We start from the raw sequence: 18,606 nt of genomic DNA, 5'->3' as shown, positions 1-18,606 counted from the left end.
CGAGCTGTAAAATTGTCAGGTTTTATACTTCGCTCCTCCTCTGATTTTGACTCCATCCAACCTTCCTTAGCTCTCTTCAATTCCCTCGGGAGGAATACCTCGAGTATTGCTCCGTGATCTGGTCTCCCTCCCGTAACTGTGATATTCTTGCCCTTGAAAATGTGCAACGTAAATTCACCCGTTCCCTTTTCTTTAAGAAAAGCTTCCCTCATGTGGACTACTCCTCTCGCCTCCGCTTTCTGAACTATGTGCATTTTTTAAACTTTCCTCTGGTCTGATGGACTGCTCCGCCGCTGACGACATCACCTGCCGTCCTGCGTCTTATAACACATGTAGCGCAGACATTTTCAACGTATCCTCGAAGTCTACCTTCATTCCCCCATTTCTAGGCTTTGCCAAAATTACAATGCAGAACAGCTTGGTCCTTTGAACTTCTCTGCTTTAAATAGTTTTAAACGTGGGATAAGTTTTTTGCCTTCTCCTCGTCCTGAGGACAATAATTAATTGGAGTTTTCTCTGTTTGTTGTTCGTTAAATTGAATAAATAAACAAAATGGTTAGTCGCTAGCCCTTTAAACAAATATTATACGAAATCATTCCTTCCATTGACGGATTCAAGTGTCCCAAAGTAGGTTGAACCGAATTGCTACTTCACCTTAGTAGTTAGAATTTCAAATCTAGAAAACAATGATCTTTCGCAAGAATTGGATGATCAATAAGATTTCGACGAAAGACAATTGCCAAATATGTAATAATCGGAAGCGTAATTATTTGCTCTCTTCTGGCGGGAAGATAGTAGCTGAAATTGCTCCGGAACGCATGAACGAATATCTGGTAAGCTTCATTGATAAGAATCAGACTTTGACAGAAGAATACTGCCCTGGCCACATCGATATCATGCTGGCTTTTTTGCGAGTCTTACGCCTCAACCAAGGGGCTTTCGATCTGGAAAAAAAGCAAACAGGGTCGAATTGAAGACTACAAGCACTCCTGTCTGGGTTTGTCCATGACTATCGCGACATATAGTGTGTCAGTTCCATCACATCAAATGAAACAAGGTACTCAGATTATCGATGCCAACATAGTCACAGCGCTAAATCCCTCCTTGTCATTTTGACCGATACCTAAAAATGTACGTACTTGAATAGTATCAAAGGTCCATTCTGCATTAATGATCAGTTTGTGTTGCTATATGAGTGCAGATCATGAAATGTCTTCGCTTTTGTCATTTGTTAGTTTCAGTCTTTTATCAACATTTGTTTTCGATGTATAATAACATCAAGGAATCTTGTATTAGGATAACAAAAAAAATAACATTAACAAAGAGTTGACAATTCAGAAACTCGAGAAATAGTTTAGATTTCTCAGGAAGTTATGAAGGAAGGTAAAGTACATTATCAGATACCATCAACGATGGTACCTAGGCGAGGTTGCGATACATCCCATAATTTGGATACTTCTTTTCTGCACATTTTATTTAAGCTTTTGCTCAAATGTCAAATGTCACTGGTGACAGAGGGTAGACTGAATAGCGAACCTGAATCAAATCAAAGTGGCCAGTTCAGTGATTGGAGCACGGGTATGGAAAGTCGCGGCTCGAATTCGCTAAGGGCAGAGGGATTTGCGTTGACTGGATGCGAAATATTAACGGATTTATCTGTAAATGAGTATCTGAGCTAAATCAGGGTAGTAGCTATGAGCGAGCGCAATGTTAACTACATTGCTTCCCAGCGTACCACTACGATCTTGGATGAAGAACTCCAACTCCCATCAAGGTCTAGATCGAAATTGGATTGGTGCGACATCGTATTTTCGAGTTGTCACAATCTCGGCAGATTCCGGATTTTACCTAACACAAGCATTAATTCTCAATAGTTAGATTCTGACTATACTGCCTGCTTAAAAGATATAGGTAGCGTTTGATGGTGATTTGGTGGGAAAGATCCGTAGAACACTCCCCGCAACATTGAGGACGTTTGTAGAATGCTGTACTTCTGTATAGTTTGAACCATTTCTATTAAATGTAATTTTCCCTTGTCTTGATTAATTCTTTTCTAAAAATTTTATGACACTACTACTTTCTAAACAATTAAAAGGAATCTTCATTATTAGATACTTAGTAATATGTTCCTGCTATTTTCCACTCAGGTGTATTAACGTCAAATAAACTTATATTCACTTCTAGTTATTTAATTAGATAGGAAGCATTATGACGGGCGAAACTAAAAGCTTTCTTTCCTCTTTCAGATTCACACCACACATCGCATCTGAGTGGATGCTTCACGGCGAACAGCACGGTTCTTACCTCGACTGGAATACATCGCCGGCTGAATGAATTAAGGCTGGGCGAAAAGGTGTTGAGCATGACTGCTACCGGCAATGCAGTGTTCAGCGAAGTTATCATGTTTCTCGACCGCAACGACGCACAGGTTCGCGACTTTGTGCGAATAACGACCGATGGTGGCGCTGTGCTTAGTGTGACGCCAGCGCATCTGATCATGGTTTGGAACCCCGACAAGGAGCTTTCGAAATTTATTTTCGCCGCGGAAATCGAAGAGGGCGACTATGTGCTAGTTAACATGAATAGTACACTAGTGCCTAGAAAAGTGAGACACATTGCGACGACAAGATCGAGAGGCGTCTATGCGCCTTTAACGAGGGAGGGTACAATTGTTGTAGATTCGGTGGTAGCTTCGTGCTATGCCCTTGTAAATAGCCAGTCTTTGGCCCATTGGGGCTTCGTGCCCTTCCGAATCGTGAACTACATTAAGGATTGGTTCAGCGACAATTCACTAGAAGAATCGCGGCAAAGTGGGGTCCATTGGTACGCGAACGCTCTCTACAAAATGAAGGACTATGTTCTGCCCAGCGACTGGATTTATCATTAGCGACAACTAATTGGACGTAGTTTGCTCGATTTTTTGTTAATTTTGAATTCGTTCGATAAACACGCATTGTTTGGAAGAGTGGCTTCGTGCTGTCTCTATTTATGACCCCACATTTTCGGGAAAATTACAAATAATTACTTAAAGGATTTCGGTGTCCTTCGATAACACGAAGGTTCTATATTTCAACGGGGCAGAGACCAATATATGACAATGTATTAAATGCTCAGTGGAAGTAACTTTCAGCCCAATGTGCTTATTTCCACCGAACATCCACCATATTTTTTCAAGCGAACGTTTAAATCACTAAATTAACGATCTAGCATTCAAGGCGATTGGCGTAATGGTCGAATCCTTTTGAATGCGAACTTGAGTCATGAAATCGAGACGTGCGTCGTTTAGTTAGTAAGTAGGACAAAGACAATAAATTTCTTTTCAAAAAGAGAACATGTAATTTAATGTTTACTTTTAAACTCTAGTTAGATACTAAATAGGAAAATTATTTAAAATAATTATTACTTATTTAATGTATTTATACGAAAACTGCAAAAAATAACAAAATACTGAAATGGAAAAAAAATTTTGTTGTTTAATTCCTTGTTGGCCAGTGTCAAAAATTTGAAAAATTTTTTGTAAAAAATTCTTAATTTATTTTGTAGTTATGAATGGACTGTTTCTTAGATTGTTTCGGCTCAAGAATTTATTTGTTCATATTTATTCGAAAAAAAACTCTAATGCGGTGTGTATAATAAAACAATTTTCCGCATCCAAATGGGAAAGTTCAGACTGTAAATGTTCTACTGTATTATCTTTTGTTTTTATATATTTTATATATAATTTCAAATACATCGATTTATATATACTAGAGAGTAGACAATATTTAAAACATTTTCTAAAATTTTTGGCGAAAAATCGTAATATATTTGTTGCGAGTTTGTAGTTTGGAGCGAAATTACTGATAAGTGAAAGTGATATATTTTTATGTAAAAATTAAACTTAATCATGAAATTCCTAGTGGTTAGATATACACTTGTATATTTTATCTAGTTTTTACATCGAACAAAAAATAATGTATTATTTCATGCGATGCCTATGCCATTTTCGATCCAGATTTAGAAAAGTTTGAAAAATATAACTTTTCAAAAGGAGTCGACGTAAGCAAGACAATGCATGAACGCAAGAACAAATTAGTTACATTTTCCATGAAAGACATTTCTTGTAAATATTTTAGATAAGAAAGCGGAAAAGACACATTATGCATAAATCCATAATAACTTTTTAAGTGTTTTGTTATAATTTATAATATTGTGTAATTGAATATGGAAAAAAAATCAAAAGAAACGACTATTAAAAAAATTTGTCCCAGAAATTTACTGTTTTTCTTCACATACAAATGAATATAAAGGAATGTTTATCAACAATCCAGCGCCGGTTTGAAGGATGGAAAAGTTTTTTCATCTATAGTTTAATGAATCTGCTTAGAGGGCCTAACTATGGGTTACACAATCCTGGAATACTATTTGTAAAGATATAAAGTCATTGGTCGCCGGACAAAAGATTATCCTTAGCGGCTGGAGACGACCAAGAGGCACGGCAATCTCAAAACTTAAAACAGTTGACGAAATTGACCGTGTATGTCTACTAGCAAATATAAGCTTACCATTTGCCTCTATGCTAGCGAGGTTCAGCAATGTGAGGGAGGAAGGGGTCTTTTGAATACTTCAGTCTATCACGTGTCATTTTATAAAAACTTCACGTGACCATAACCGATGTGTGGATCTCATGAACCTAATGACGGATCAATACGCGGGATAATCCTGGGAAAATAAATTGAAAAAAATTGACGCCTACATTGCACGCGTGGAGCTGTAAAACTTCAGATCCGAGTGCCGCGATCGAGAGGAAAGATCCTCAAAGGATCTAAACTTCAATCGTTGCTTCTTCTGCTTTAGATATGTAGTGAGGAGCGGCCTTTGTTGTTCATATTCAGCTGTGGAATCTCCAGTCCATAAGAACAGGAGGATGCCCCGGTATAATGGTGGGCTTTGCAGGGTTAGAGAGAAGGAGGGGAAGAGGAAACCCTCAAGACAATCAGTGTTTAACTGAGATTCATTTGAATATAATTCTAACAAAATTTTACGCATAGCAGCAAACTGCAAAATTAATGCTGAAGGATAATCAATTGAAAACAAAAGAAATCGGGAAACCGGAAGCTGGACGCTTCAAGTACGGAAGGTTTTGTGTATTTCTTTTATAAAGATATTTAAGTATGCATATGGGTACTTACCATGTAATACATGCATGCAAATGTTATACGAGAATATCCACATTCAGGTGATATTGACGTTCAAAGTCTTGAATTTGCAAAGAAGCGACAACTTTGACCCATTATAATTTTGTTAGTCATAGCGCACCAAACTTGGTAGGATTATGCTTCCTGTTATGCCCTACATTGTTACAAAATTTCGTGATGCTAGGATGAACCCAAGGAAACCTTCCTTGCATTGCAATTACTAAAAATTATACTAATATACTATTATTAACTTTATTTGAACAAATATCTGTATGGAGAGTATTTTGGAGCCTAGGCACTATATAGCGGCAACCTCCTGAATTTTTTTCGGATTTTTCGGTTGGGTAGTTTCTGAGAATGGGTCCGTTAAAGAAATGATCACTTTCGACCCCTGCACTCCCCACCTTTCCAACAAATGTCAAAACTAATACCGGCTTCGGAAAATACTAACCGAGGCCTTCCATTTGATTCCCCACGTGACTATATTTGACGAAAAAAAATCCCCCCCCCCCTTAAAGTCAATATAGAATTATGTAATGTATATAATGTATGCGTGAGCGTTCACAGTTCCCACCTTCCCACCAAATTTGGTGTGAATCGCTACAATAATCTCCGAGTAAAAAGCGTGTGATGGACAGACAGACAGATTATCTGTGGATAATAATGTATGACGGAATTTTAACGTTGCAAATACTCAAAGGAGTGACAATCATTAGCTTCGCAGACGACATCGGTGAGACTATCGTAACACAAGATATTGATGAGATTGAGGTACTCACAAATAAGGCAATTTTTGAAATCAGGTCTTGGCTAGAGGAAGCTTGTTTGACACTCGCGAAGCATAAAACCGAGGTAGTTTTTATTACCAAGCGAAGGAAGCAGATCCCGATAAAGATCAGGATTGGTGAACACATCATAAAATCGCAGTCAACGCCAAAATACCTAGGAGTCATGGTTGACCAAAGACTGAAATTCAAGTCCCATTTTGAAAATTTAGCAACCAAAGCTTCCGGAGTGGCTACATTGTTAGCAAGAATTTCCCAAATATAGATGGTCCTAGGCAAAGCCGTGGTTCTTGATTTCGAGTTCAGTCTGGGCACCGTCTTAGAAGTTGGAAGCAAATAGAGAAAAATCGCAGCCCCATATCGATTTAGTGCATTGCGAACGTCGTGCGCTTACCGGACAACATCAGACAAAACAGCTTGTGTGATAGCAGGCACATTATGGCGAACGAGGGTCGACGCCTCTATGACCTATCATTTGCAATCGGCGAATCCTATACTTATCATCGGCCATTGGTAGGAAGTGAATCTATTTTGGAATGGCAAAAAACATGGGATGATTCACTTAAAGGACGTTGGACACACAGGATTATTCCAGATGTCTCTAAATGGCACGGTGAGGTTAGTTGCCACCTAACTTAATTCTTAAGCGGACACGCAGGGTACTGTGCATACCTTTATAGTTTCTGGCGTGATGACTCCCCGTATTGTCCGACATGCGTGATTATTTCGTAGGATGCGGAGCATGTTGTTTTTAACTGCCCGCGGTTCGCCACACACAGAACGGAAATTGACGCCGGGGCACAGTTGACACCTGGGGATATTGGAACATTAATGAAGGCGATCCTCAATCTGTTGAGGAGGCAGGAGTTCCAGAGGAAAGTTACAAATAACGACAGGAGCCGCAATTCATAACTGATCCTGCCCCGCGACGTAATACCAAAATGGTTGTCCCGCGGGGTAAGCGAAGGAGGTTTTAGTGAGGAAAAGTTGCGCATAACTGCATGGGAGAAGGCAGCGGTAAGTTATGAACCTTTTCACCTTTCCACCTTCCAACGTGAAAAAAAAAAATAGACGGACATGTAGTAAACCGATTTTAATAAGGTTTTGTTTTACACAAAACCTTAAAAAAGGACCGAGGAGAAGTGGATTCTTGATAAATAGAATTTTAATATTCGGTTTGAATCTCAATTATTCTCGTTAATTATGACGTCAGCATCTTATTTGCAAAGCTGAAGATGCAGTGAATTCGCGGTAAATTAATAAGTTTGAAGTGCTGTAATTTTTATACTAATAGCCGGATTTCCATGAAAATTAGCAGTATTATGTGCAATATGCGGGTGAACTTAAGGGGAGTTTTTTAATAAATTTAAAAAATTGGCAATATACTATTAGTAAATCTATTTGAGCAGATATTGCAATGGGACATATTTTGGGGCATCATATAAGCGCATTACTCCGAGTTTTTCAGATTTCCGGGATAGGTAGTTCTCCAAAATGAGTCCATTTTCACTTCAGATATCCATATTTTCACCCTTTGATTTGATACCTTACATGATTATATTCGGTGAAAAAATTTCACATCGTTCTTTGCATGTCCTTTAAACTTGACGTAAATTTAGGTCGCTCAATTTGTGCCTGACATTTCATAGTTACTATATGCCAAGCAAATTTCGTTTGAATCGGTGTAGCTGTTCTGGAGAAATAATACGGTTTGTTTTACACAAAACCTTAAAAAGACATAAATAGTCAAATAATATGTAGTTAGAGTGTTGGAGACGCTAAACAATCTCTTGCGTGAACAGGCATTATGCTGTATGTTAAGTGATGATCACGGGAAAATGACTGGTTTATCGATGTGGCCCGCGTGCAGTACTTGATAGTTGAATGTATTGGGATCGACCAGGTATAGCTCATCGCCATACAGCGCACAACAAGCCTTTCGTGCTGTTAGTTGACAAGATGGGTCGCTCCGCGTATATTATTGATGTTGCTATCCCCATATGAGACACTGGCTCAGGAAACCGAAGAAATTTGGCATTTCAAAAGGGTGGTTATAGTGCCTATAATATTGTCATCTATTGGAATTGTGCACAAATTGATGTCCTGGGACTCTCGACATCAGGGCCACTTTATATTTATTTTTTAGTAGGTAGGGTCGTCCGAACCTCAATGCTTGGCAATTAGTGGAATTAGAAAATTGGAAGGAGCATTTTGGAGAACCTAATGGGGCTGAAACGGGAGAAAAAGGGAGAAATGTTGAATATTGGCAAATACACTGTTTCATAAAGTTATCACTGGACAAGGCGAATGAAATGTTGTACATGTCATAAAGACATCCGCGTCTATATATTTTGAACACAACTTCACGACAATGTTTAGAATGACATTCATAATCAAATAGATATTTACAAGCATGAATTGGTATTCACGATGAAGCATAACACCTGGGAAACAGTTGTCTAACCAACGTAAACAGCTTTTTTACCAAGTCCTCATCCTTAACGAAAAACTACAGATGGAGCATGATGGAGGTGAGTCTCCTACATTTGAAAACAAGACAAAAGGTGACAACTGGTTCTCCATCCTGGTTGATTAGGAGCGTCTCCTGTACAGATTAGCTGCTTAGCAGTTAGCCGATACTCTGTCCCAATAAAAAGCGGGCGTTATAATGTTACAAGGGATACGTTGGATAGAGATCTGTTTTCCTGGAGAGGAGTCTCAATAAAACAGATATTATAGCGGCCAGTAAATCTAGTAAATCAAATTTTCCTTCTTAGTCAAAAGTGATACATACTACAATATTATGCTATACTGTTATGCAATGCTATGTGCTTGGCATTCCTCGCCCTGTGAGGCAAATTTTGAAATGTAAGCTTCAATAATGTTCACAGAGAGGACTACATAGTCCGAGAAGGATACCTTCTACGAGGCAGTGGAACGAACCTTCAAAGTCTACCCCAGGTATGATATCAAAATCGAACATGGAAATTTTAACTGGCGAGTAGGGACACTTTTTTTGGATTTTTGTTTAGTGAGAACAATTAATTGGAATTCAATCAAATTCAAATTCATTATATTAGTCATAGTTCGAGCAGAGAATTTTTTGAAATAATTTAAGCCTAAAATAACAAAGTTACGCGGCATTAGTTCGCCAAAGGTCGTAACTAGAGTTCTCCGACTGCGGGAGATTTAGCGACTCCAATATTTATCTGAAACCAAAAAGGCTTTAACTCAAATGCAGGTGAATGGGTAATAGTCCCAATTAGAAACTTGGAAGGTTTCCAAAAAAAAAAAATTCAATTTTTACCATTTCCTTTCATTATTTAAGGAAAAAGTGCACTCTGAATATATCCCCAATGTTGGTTCATGTTCTTCATAATTTTGTAAAGAATCCAAAATTAATAATGATCGGTTTATTACTTTTTGTGTTAGAATTTCTTCAAATGTAAAAGGTCATTTTGAGGTTTAAAAAAAATTTGTTTGGAAAGTTGCCTTTCGGATATGAGGACATTTCTCAATGCAATTGCACCCATATTGTAAACAGTGTAAGTAATTATACCGAGGTGTTGTATTTTTATTTTTTTTACTTAAAAAAAATATTTTAAAATGAAATTAAAATTTAAAATTATCAACATCATCATCAAAGGCGCAACACCCGATATCCGGTCTTGGCCTTCCTTAATAAGGAACTCCAAACATCCCGGATTTGCGCCGTGGTCTATCAATTCGACATCCCTAAAAGTGTCTGACACCCTGGCTTACGCCATCGTAACCTGTTGACCTGGATTTTACCTACAACCGTCGTTATGTAGGCTACGGAATCGTCAACCTTCATGTAAGGGGCCAAAAATTCTTCGGAGGATTCATCTTTTGAATGCGGCCAAGAAAGAGCGGAACAGTTTTTTAAGGTTTTGTTTGTAAAACAAAATCTTATTAAAATCGGTTTACTGTCTGTCTGTCTGTCCGTCTGTCTGTCTGTCTGTCTGTCTGTCCGTCACACGCATTTTTCTCGGAGATGGTTATAGCGATTGACACCAAATTTGGTGGAAAGGTGGGAACTGTGAACGCTCACGCATATAGTGAGTTACATGCAAAAGGGGGGTGTACATTTGTTTTTCATCAAATATAGTCATGTGGGGTATCAAATTAAAGGTCTCGGTTAGTACTTTTCGAAGCCGGTATTAGTTTTGACTTTTGCTGAAAAGGTGGGGAGTGCGGGGGGTTGAAAGTGGTCATTTCTTTAACGAACCCATTCTCAGGAACTACTCAACCGAAAAATCTGAAAAAAATCAGGGGGCTGCCACTATATGGTTGCTAGGCTCCGAAATACCCTCCATATCGATACCTGTTCAAATAAAGTTAATAATAGTATATTACTATAATTTTTAGTAAATGACAGGAAAACCTGCCTTAAGTTCACCCTAGAATCACAAAATTTTGCAGCAATGTAGGCTATAGTATAGATCATAATCCTGCCAAATTTCGTGAAAATCGCACTATTACTAACAAAGTTATACTAGGTCAAATCTGCGCTCCTCTGCAAGACTATGAATGTCAATATCACTTGAAAGTGCCTTTTTTCACATAATATATGCATATTTTACGTGCTACATGCTAATGGGACAAATGCACGCCCAAATCTCCTTATAAACGAAATACACAAAACCTTTCATACCTGAAGCGTCTAGCTTCCGGTTTCCCGACTTGTTTTAAAACTGAAATAGACTCTGTTGGCTCCCAATACCCGTGCGCGGATTTCATCATCGTAGCTGTTATCGGTTGTGATTTTCGATCCTACATAGGATAAATTATCAACTGTCTCAAAGTTGTAATCTCTTATCTTTATTCTTCTCATTTGACCAGTGCAATTTGATGTTGTTGTTAGTTGGTTTTCCTTGCTGACGTTACCACCATATATTTTGTCTTACCTTCGTTGATGTGCAGTCCAAGATCTCGTGCCGCCTGCATGATCTGGATGAAGACAGCATGTACGTCTCAGGTTGTTCTTTCCATGATGTCGATATCGCCAGCATACGCATGATAGGGCATCCCCTTGTTGTAGACCGTTGTTGATCAAATGTACATCAAATATAGCTTCACATTAAATTGAGAAGTCTGACTTGCATAATGCAGAGCTTTGTACAAATGAAAGCAATGGACACCCAATAATATTTTTATATAAAAAATTCACAAAAATCCTCCATATCTGAAGTGTTGAGCTTCCTGTCTTCGATCTATCAGTCCGTATTTGGGGTTGGGAATTGTATTTCTTGCATATAATGGTGTTGTTTTCATCTAAAAATCGTTTAGGAATCGAATACTTTCCGTATTACGACCACATAATTTTCACATATTTCCACTTTTTCACTGTCGTGTCCTGTTTTCTCTTATCCCCTCGCAAACATTGCCAATTGCATAGCCAACCAATCATCCGTAATTATCCCTAATCTATTCAATTGTCAAAGTGGCAATACACAGCATTTCAACCGCGAAGATCGGGGAGTATATTTATTTATAGCAGTTGGAGATTATTCTTACCTAACTAGACCTAATTGCACAATATTATATACATAATTGTGGAGATAGTAGAGGAGCTATGCTGTTTGTTAAGCTACCATAGCCCCAACCGCTATAAGCTGCTCAGTAGTATTCTGAAACTGAAAACTTAACATATATAACTTCTTGTCAAAATTCTCCATTAAACCACTTTCTTTGATGAATACTAAATCTACATTCATCTGACATAATAGTTGACGATCATCTCCAATTATGTAGATTGATTCATTTTGAACGGAGGCGCTTTGCATCAGGTGTTCACCCTCTCCATTCTATTCTCACTTGGCTCAAGTAAATTCCTGCTAGCATAATGAAAACATATTTGACTGGGCGCGGATATACATACATATATACCTATGCATATACCTACCTACTGAAATAGCATACTTGGTTCATTCTATTTATTTTGGATGACTAAGTGGAAAAGTGTATTTAATGTGAACCACGAGCATGAATTTTCAACTTTTGTACTCCAGAAACGAGTGTCCTTTTAGCCTTTAATTTTCCTTTCCGGAAAGCTCTAACGTTTGAATATTTGGTTTTGATGTTCAAAAGAGCGGTGAGTCTGAATTATGCGAAAATGGAAAGTTTTTCCGTATAATGCTCTAAAAAGTGTGTGGGTGTGAAACTTAAAAGGTATTCATATTCAGGAAGAATGCATATACGAGTATGTACATGCGTGAGCGGACCTAAAGGACGGAAAAAATAGTTTGCTTTTCCAATTTAGCATATTCCCCGACTACATAGCGATGAAAATTCCAACAAGCTTTTAGTAGTTTCTGAGTACATACAGAAACATGGATGTCGGTCTTTCAGGTTGTCCCTTCCCTAACATGTGCCTAAGTTACATATCCACATGCCGATATCCAAATGTTTTTATTTGCTTAGAAATGGTCAGCAATTTGACGAAGAGTTTGTTTATTTGAAAATAAGGCGACGTGTTTGACATGTATGTATTATATGATAGTAAGATAGCAAGGGACAGGTACTTTTATCTTTTAAATAAAGCTATTCTGGACACTTTGTTCTGCGAAGGGATGCTTTGAAAATGATTGGTGATAAAATATTTTTATGCATAGATATTTCCTGTATGCGGGGGTTGGGTCGTTCCTTTTAGGAGTTCATTTGGAATTCGTACACAGCGTTTCATTTGCATACATTTGAGTAATCAAAAAGTTTTTACACTGGCGCAATCAAGAGGACAATGGTTTGCGTTGAAACTCAATCAGAAATCTGGACCTTTGTTATTGGAGATTTATGGGGATAGCCAGATTACATTTTGTATTGTATTTTATTCCTGTTTAGGTTTTCCAGGTTTACTGTACAACAAACGTTTAAAAAACCGTATGGGGTTCTGAGTGTCTGAGTATATCTCCAACTACCCAAATCTGAAATAATAAAAATTTGTTGTTTCTTTTTCGTTGGTGTGAATATGAACAAGTGGTTCCCGAAATATCGGTTTTTGCAAGAATAAATATTCACACCAGCGAAAAAGAAACAAAAAGTTTTTATTATTTCAGATAATTAATCGTTGGAAACACCGCATAATTTCACTCAGATACACTAATCTGTTTTAGGAAATCAGTGCAAGGTGTTGACTTAAATTATTTTATTTTAGTATGTGTCCGGATAGCTGAGTGGTTGGGGCACAAGGCCGTACGGAAGGTCTCGGTTCAAACCTCTCGGACACCAGTCGACTCAGCTGTGAATGAATCAGGGTAATAATCTCGAGCGATCGCAATGTTGGCCACAGTACCTCCCACAATGCAACATAGTGCGGTAGGGTACCGTTACGGTTTTGAATAAAGTGCTCTTTTCAAGTCATTGCTCCAATTGGATTGTTGGGTCATGTTCTTGACGATATGCGCTGCGAAAGTAGTTTTCCAGCATTTGACTATTAAGTTTGGTTCCACGGAACAGTGACCCGCATTTATCGCTTTTAGTTGTTTATTACGTGAACTGCCCGACTTCATTTCAGGATATATTACAGATGAATCCTAATAACTCTCATTATATTTTCCATGGTTTGGGGTGTAGTATGCTTACTCTTGATAAACTCGATCAGTCTGGGTGTTGTAATAATTTATGCTGAATATCTTCCTTGACCTCCAAACTTACCATAAGGATGAAGGTCAGCAAGGAAGATTCTCCTGGAATTTATAGGGGAAACCTGAAACTAAGGTATAACCAGGCCCCAAGCCCACTGATAACTGTGCGAGGGCTGAATTGTCACAGAGGCTAAGTTGCGATCGCGCCCGGTGAACTGTAAGTACCAGGTGACCCCAGTGTTAACTAGCTTTGTCCTGCGAAAAAGGAGCTTTCTCGAAATGGATCCAACCCTCAGGACAGGGCTGATGTCATCAATGGGGAACTACTACAATTGCGAGGTAGTCTTTAAATGACAAGCGGAAGTAGAAGCTTTCTGTGAATACCTCTGACTTCGAACTGCAATCGGCGCTACTTTCCGAACAAAAGCACTTGCCTCCCTACAAAAAACTAAATACATAAGATTTTATACCTTGGTTTGATTATAAAATAGGCTAGATTTAAGTTAATCTCCCAGTCTATGTTACATTTTAGCTCGTGCTCTCTAAATATACAGCGGGTTATATTGCGTCTTTTCTACCGCTCCATTGGTTGAATGCTAACAGCTCTTAGATGTTTTAATTCCTAATTTTCGTAACGCTCCAACTGCTAGATTTAGCGCGTTATCAGACAAAATTTCTAAAGCACGAAATCCAGTGTTTTGGAATTGTAACTTTTATTATTTCACCAAACATATCCTAGTTGTCCTGTAATCCTGTAGCTTTCTTTATAATGGTTGGCGTAAGCTTCTATGTGTGGCATATTGTGTCAACTACGTATACATCACGCTGTGGTCGGTTCCCTCTATTGTATTTTAGCTGCTTCGATGATTTTTCGAGAATACCCCATTGAACCGACTTTGACATGAATTGCTGCAAACTTGAAGCTTTTGAGTAATATTGGCAGCCACTTTTCATGTGCTACTTCCATAGAGCTGGACAGAGAGAACAGATGTCGTTAGTGTAGTCAAGGTATTTGAGGAAAGCTGGTATTATCTATTGAGGTCCTTCAGGTCCTTCGACCAAACTGATAACAAGGATCAGTGACAAAAATGTAACCTTGGTGGATTCCACATTCGATTTCAAATTGTTCTGCGATTTTACCTCGATGCATGTCGCTCTGATAATAACTATTAAATCCTTCGGAATGTTCCACAACAATTTGAAGGATGTTAATGTGGTAGCTACAGGAGGATCTAAAGCGAAAACCAATCTACTTTCAGGCGATAAACTTTCGAGATATCCCTTGATGCGTTCGTGGATTTCCACTCGTATCTTCGCGACAGCAGGAAACGGGCAAATACCCCTCTGATTGACACACTCAAGACGGGTGCCTTTGTTCGGAATCTTAACCATCCCTTCTTTCTATGACTCAATGAGTAAGATTCCATATTTCTGGTGGGAGACCGTCAAGACAGATGGAGAGATGGTTTTACTTTTGCTGTAGGGAGTTGTTCGTATGTATATGGTATGGTAATTAGCGATTTTATCCACAAAAGGAGGAACTTCACCGATTGTTCTCTTCGCCTCTGAAGCTGCTCGTTATCAACGATTAGGAGTCGACACTGAATGCAAGCTCTTTTGTGATGCTGGACTAGGTTGCAAAATCGCAATAGCAACTCCCTTTTTGGCAGGACATACGCTAGGCTGCACTTTCCGATATTTACGTGGTATCGGACCTCATATTCGCTCCCACTCACAACGGCAATAAGAATCTTCAGTTCACTATGCTTTTTGATCAACTCATATTGTCATGCGGATCTTACGGCCGTCCTTCGGAACGTGGCCTGCTTTATTGCAGACTATGTGCTTTAACAATGAATCGCAAATAACGAGACGGTATGAGTTGAAAAAGCCACAAACTATTCATTACGGTCCCCATAATTATGTTTCTCCATCAGATGCCCGAGAAATGTGTTATCGGAGCCCACCTTCACATTCAGATCATCCGTCCGATCACAATGTGACCGTCAAGAAGTCTTTCTTTTCCTGCGTTGAGTGCCTCAATTGGTACGCAACACTGCATTATTCAAATATTCTCCATCTGGACCGGTATATTCTGTTTGATACCGGATACCGAGCATATACATAAGTGCGCAACTAGTAGATAGCGGAATCTTTAATTAAATACCGGATTCGCCTATACTTCCGCAGACCTTAGGAAAGAAGTATGGGAAGGATGCTTTCTAGAGGCCCACCCCTTTTATTTGGCTTAACCACAGAATATTCAGCTTGTGTCGAGGAACTTTCGTACATTCGTCAGAATCGAATCATAAACGAAATTAAGAATTTTTTTTTGGTTAAGCGCGCCATAGTTCTGATCGATGTGGAAGCACCAGATTGTATAATCCTGCCGGGATACCATCGGTTATGGGCACCTTCATGTTTTTCATAGAAAGAACTGGCCCTTCCAACTCTTTTGTATAGAAAAGTGGGCAGCCCTCGGCGCTCTCCGCATGGCCATCATCATCCCGTTCCGGGTGTGTAGGGAATAGTAGTCGTACAATGCTGTCTATCTGCTCTGAATAGGGTTTCTGCAGAGCTCCGATTTTTCAGGGTGCCAGTTTGTAATTCAGCCTCACGGATCACCATTCACCTCATCGACCAGGTTCTGTTAGCAGTCTCTTGATTATTGCGCTGTTGAGTTTGCTGTGATCTGTCTTCTAATATAATGGTACAGGCTTCCTATCGGTCGTTTAGACGTTGTGTCAAGCGGCGGAATTTCTGCCGTCCACGAATACATAGAAGTCTTGCCATGTCTCGATGCCCTCCTAGGCTTGAGAGCTTCTCAGCCCGCCGTTGTTAGGTTCATAGCTGAATTTCACAGTGCCAACTGCAGCGCTACCATCTTCAGGAGTACCCTGCAGCGCGGCCCCATCTGTCCTAAGAGCTTTGACAAATTTTCCGGTGTTCACCTTCGCGACGTTCCACGTACAGAAAGAGGGTCGAGGCGGCACACAGCGAGAGTTGATGTGACTTACCGAGAAGTCTTCTAGAACTCGCCATCCATCCGACACCAGTGCCGTAGCCTGGGCGCCGAAACGTTGGGAGGGATACGGCGTTTAAAATTACGAGTCCTATTCTCACCACCATTTCGAGAATTCGTTTCCCTTTGGAGTCTGGGTGATGCATGCGTTATCCGAGTATCCTGGCATTCAAGTCGCCTCCGTGCAAGATATTATCCTCCAGAGCATCAAACCTGCGTCGAAAGTATGGCATTGTCTCATTTGGTGTCAGATAGACACTGCAAAATCTTACCCATAAATACCGAATCCACACAAAGCGGGTCCTCTCAGCGTTGGACAAAAACGCTAAGGTGGGTGTCGTCCTGCACCCAAATGGTATGGCATGGAGATGAGTCTTCCTTTGGGTGTTGTTCACTGGTGAACATTAGATCAGCTTTTACCTCCGCAGAAACTGCGCTATCAACTAGTGAGCGGTTGCACTCCGGTGTATATGTATGCACTTATCTCTAAGATGCGGGTCACGTTAACCGTGTCTTAGGTGTTTCTATCTCTCCCCTGAACACCATCCCGAGCATGCCGCTCTTATCAGACGCGCCAAGATCCCTGCATAAAACGCCAGATGCCACTTCCTCCTTTCGTTTTTTAAGGTTTTGTTTGTAAACCAAAACCAAAACGCCAGATGTCTCTTCCTCCTTTCGTTTTTTAAGGTTTTGTTTGTAAAACAAAACCTTATTAAAATCGGTTCAATGTCTGTCTGTCTGCCTGTCTGTCACAGGCACCTCTCTCTGAAACGGCTATACCGATTGACATGAAATTTTGTGAGAAGGTGGGACCTGTGGACCACCAGACATGCAGTGAGTGATATCCTCCTACGTTGAGATTTACGGTGGCTGTTGAAAAGGCGGGGAGTGAGAGGGGTGCAAAGTGATGGTTCCTTTAACGGACCCATTCTCAGAAACTACCCAACCGAAAAATCTGAAAAAAATCATGAAGCTGCCCCTATACGGTGCCCAGGCATCAAAATACTCTCCATATCGATATCTGTTCAAATTAAGTTAATAATAGTATATTACCATATTTTTGTGAAAATTGAGTGTAACCCCCTCAAGTTTATCTCAGAGTTATAAAAGTTAATAGTGGTATAAAATATAATATGAAACATATTATCTCTAAGTTTGATCAAAATCATACTATTAGTAACGAAGTTACCGTAGCTCAAAGTTGTCTTTACCGTGTAAATTTACAACCCGAAGTACTAAATCTGATATGCTAAATGCATATTCTTAACGGGCTACGTGCAAATGGGATAGTTCTACACTTAAATATACTCATACAAGAAGCAAACAAAACCTTTCATACCTGAAGCGGCCAGTTTCCGGTTTCCCGACTTGTTTCCTAGTTCGGTCTGCAACAGGCTGTCTGCGCTTGGTTTGGCGCTTGCCGTCTTCGTCGCGCTTCTGCTTTTCACGCATTTTCTGTTACTCTCAATGTCCGCCTGTAGTACGAAATTGATTCTAGGAGCTCCTCCAGCTACATGTTTCATCAGCCCAGCAGGTTTTTCACATCTTTGCTTGCATTTTTCTGGAGGACCGTCGCAGACCGCATGCGCTTCATAACTGACGTGTATTTTGCGATAGGCCTTTCCTCTTGGGCTTTCGCAAGAATATTCGACTGGGCACCCACCCCACTTACATTTGAAGCCATGTGGTCAATTTCAGTAGTTTCCACTATGCGTGGGACTCTCTGGGCTACCGTCTCTGTTCAAGGTGCCGCATTACTTTGCGAGTCTTCTTCTTTGTTTGCACATCCCGATGCCTCGTCGGGCATTTCAGTTCTTTTCTGGACGCTGCGGCGAACGACGCATTTCCGTGCTGCGTACAAACGCAGTCAACTCATTTTCCATTCCCACCGTCTCCCCATTTATATTGCCTTTATTCTCCATTTCATTTTTTACCACGATACGTGCAAGGGAGCGCGCCGCAATAGTGAGGAATTCCCAATTCCCTGAGGCCTGATCAACGCTGGTCCCGGAACTCGC

General features: G+C 39.8%; 1 protein-coding gene across 1 annotated transcript in view; it reads left to right on the top strand.

The window, feature by feature from the left end:
• The window catches only part of LOC119657818 (protein hedgehog), a 100,777-nt gene extending 96,533 nt beyond the window's left edge, over positions 1 to 4,244 (top strand). Inside the window, exon 3 of the mRNA XM_038064932.1 lies at positions 2,247 to 4,244. Within this exon, the coding sequence (XP_037920860.1) occupies positions 2,247 to 2,887 (641 nt within the window). The 3' untranslated portion in view covers positions 2,888 to 4,244. The remainder of the gene's footprint in view (positions 1 to 2,246) is intronic.
• The last annotated feature ends 14,362 nt before the right edge of the window (positions 4,245 to 18,606 follow it).

Source organism: Hermetia illucens, chromosome 5, assembly GCF_905115235.1.
Source record: "Hermetia illucens chromosome 5, iHerIll2.2.curated.20191125, whole genome shotgun sequence".
Classification (NCBI taxonomy): domain Eukaryota; kingdom Metazoa; phylum Arthropoda; class Insecta; order Diptera; family Stratiomyidae; genus Hermetia; species Hermetia illucens.
Note: the sequence above shows the minus strand (reverse complement) of the source record. Positions and strands in the feature narration are given on the sequence as shown.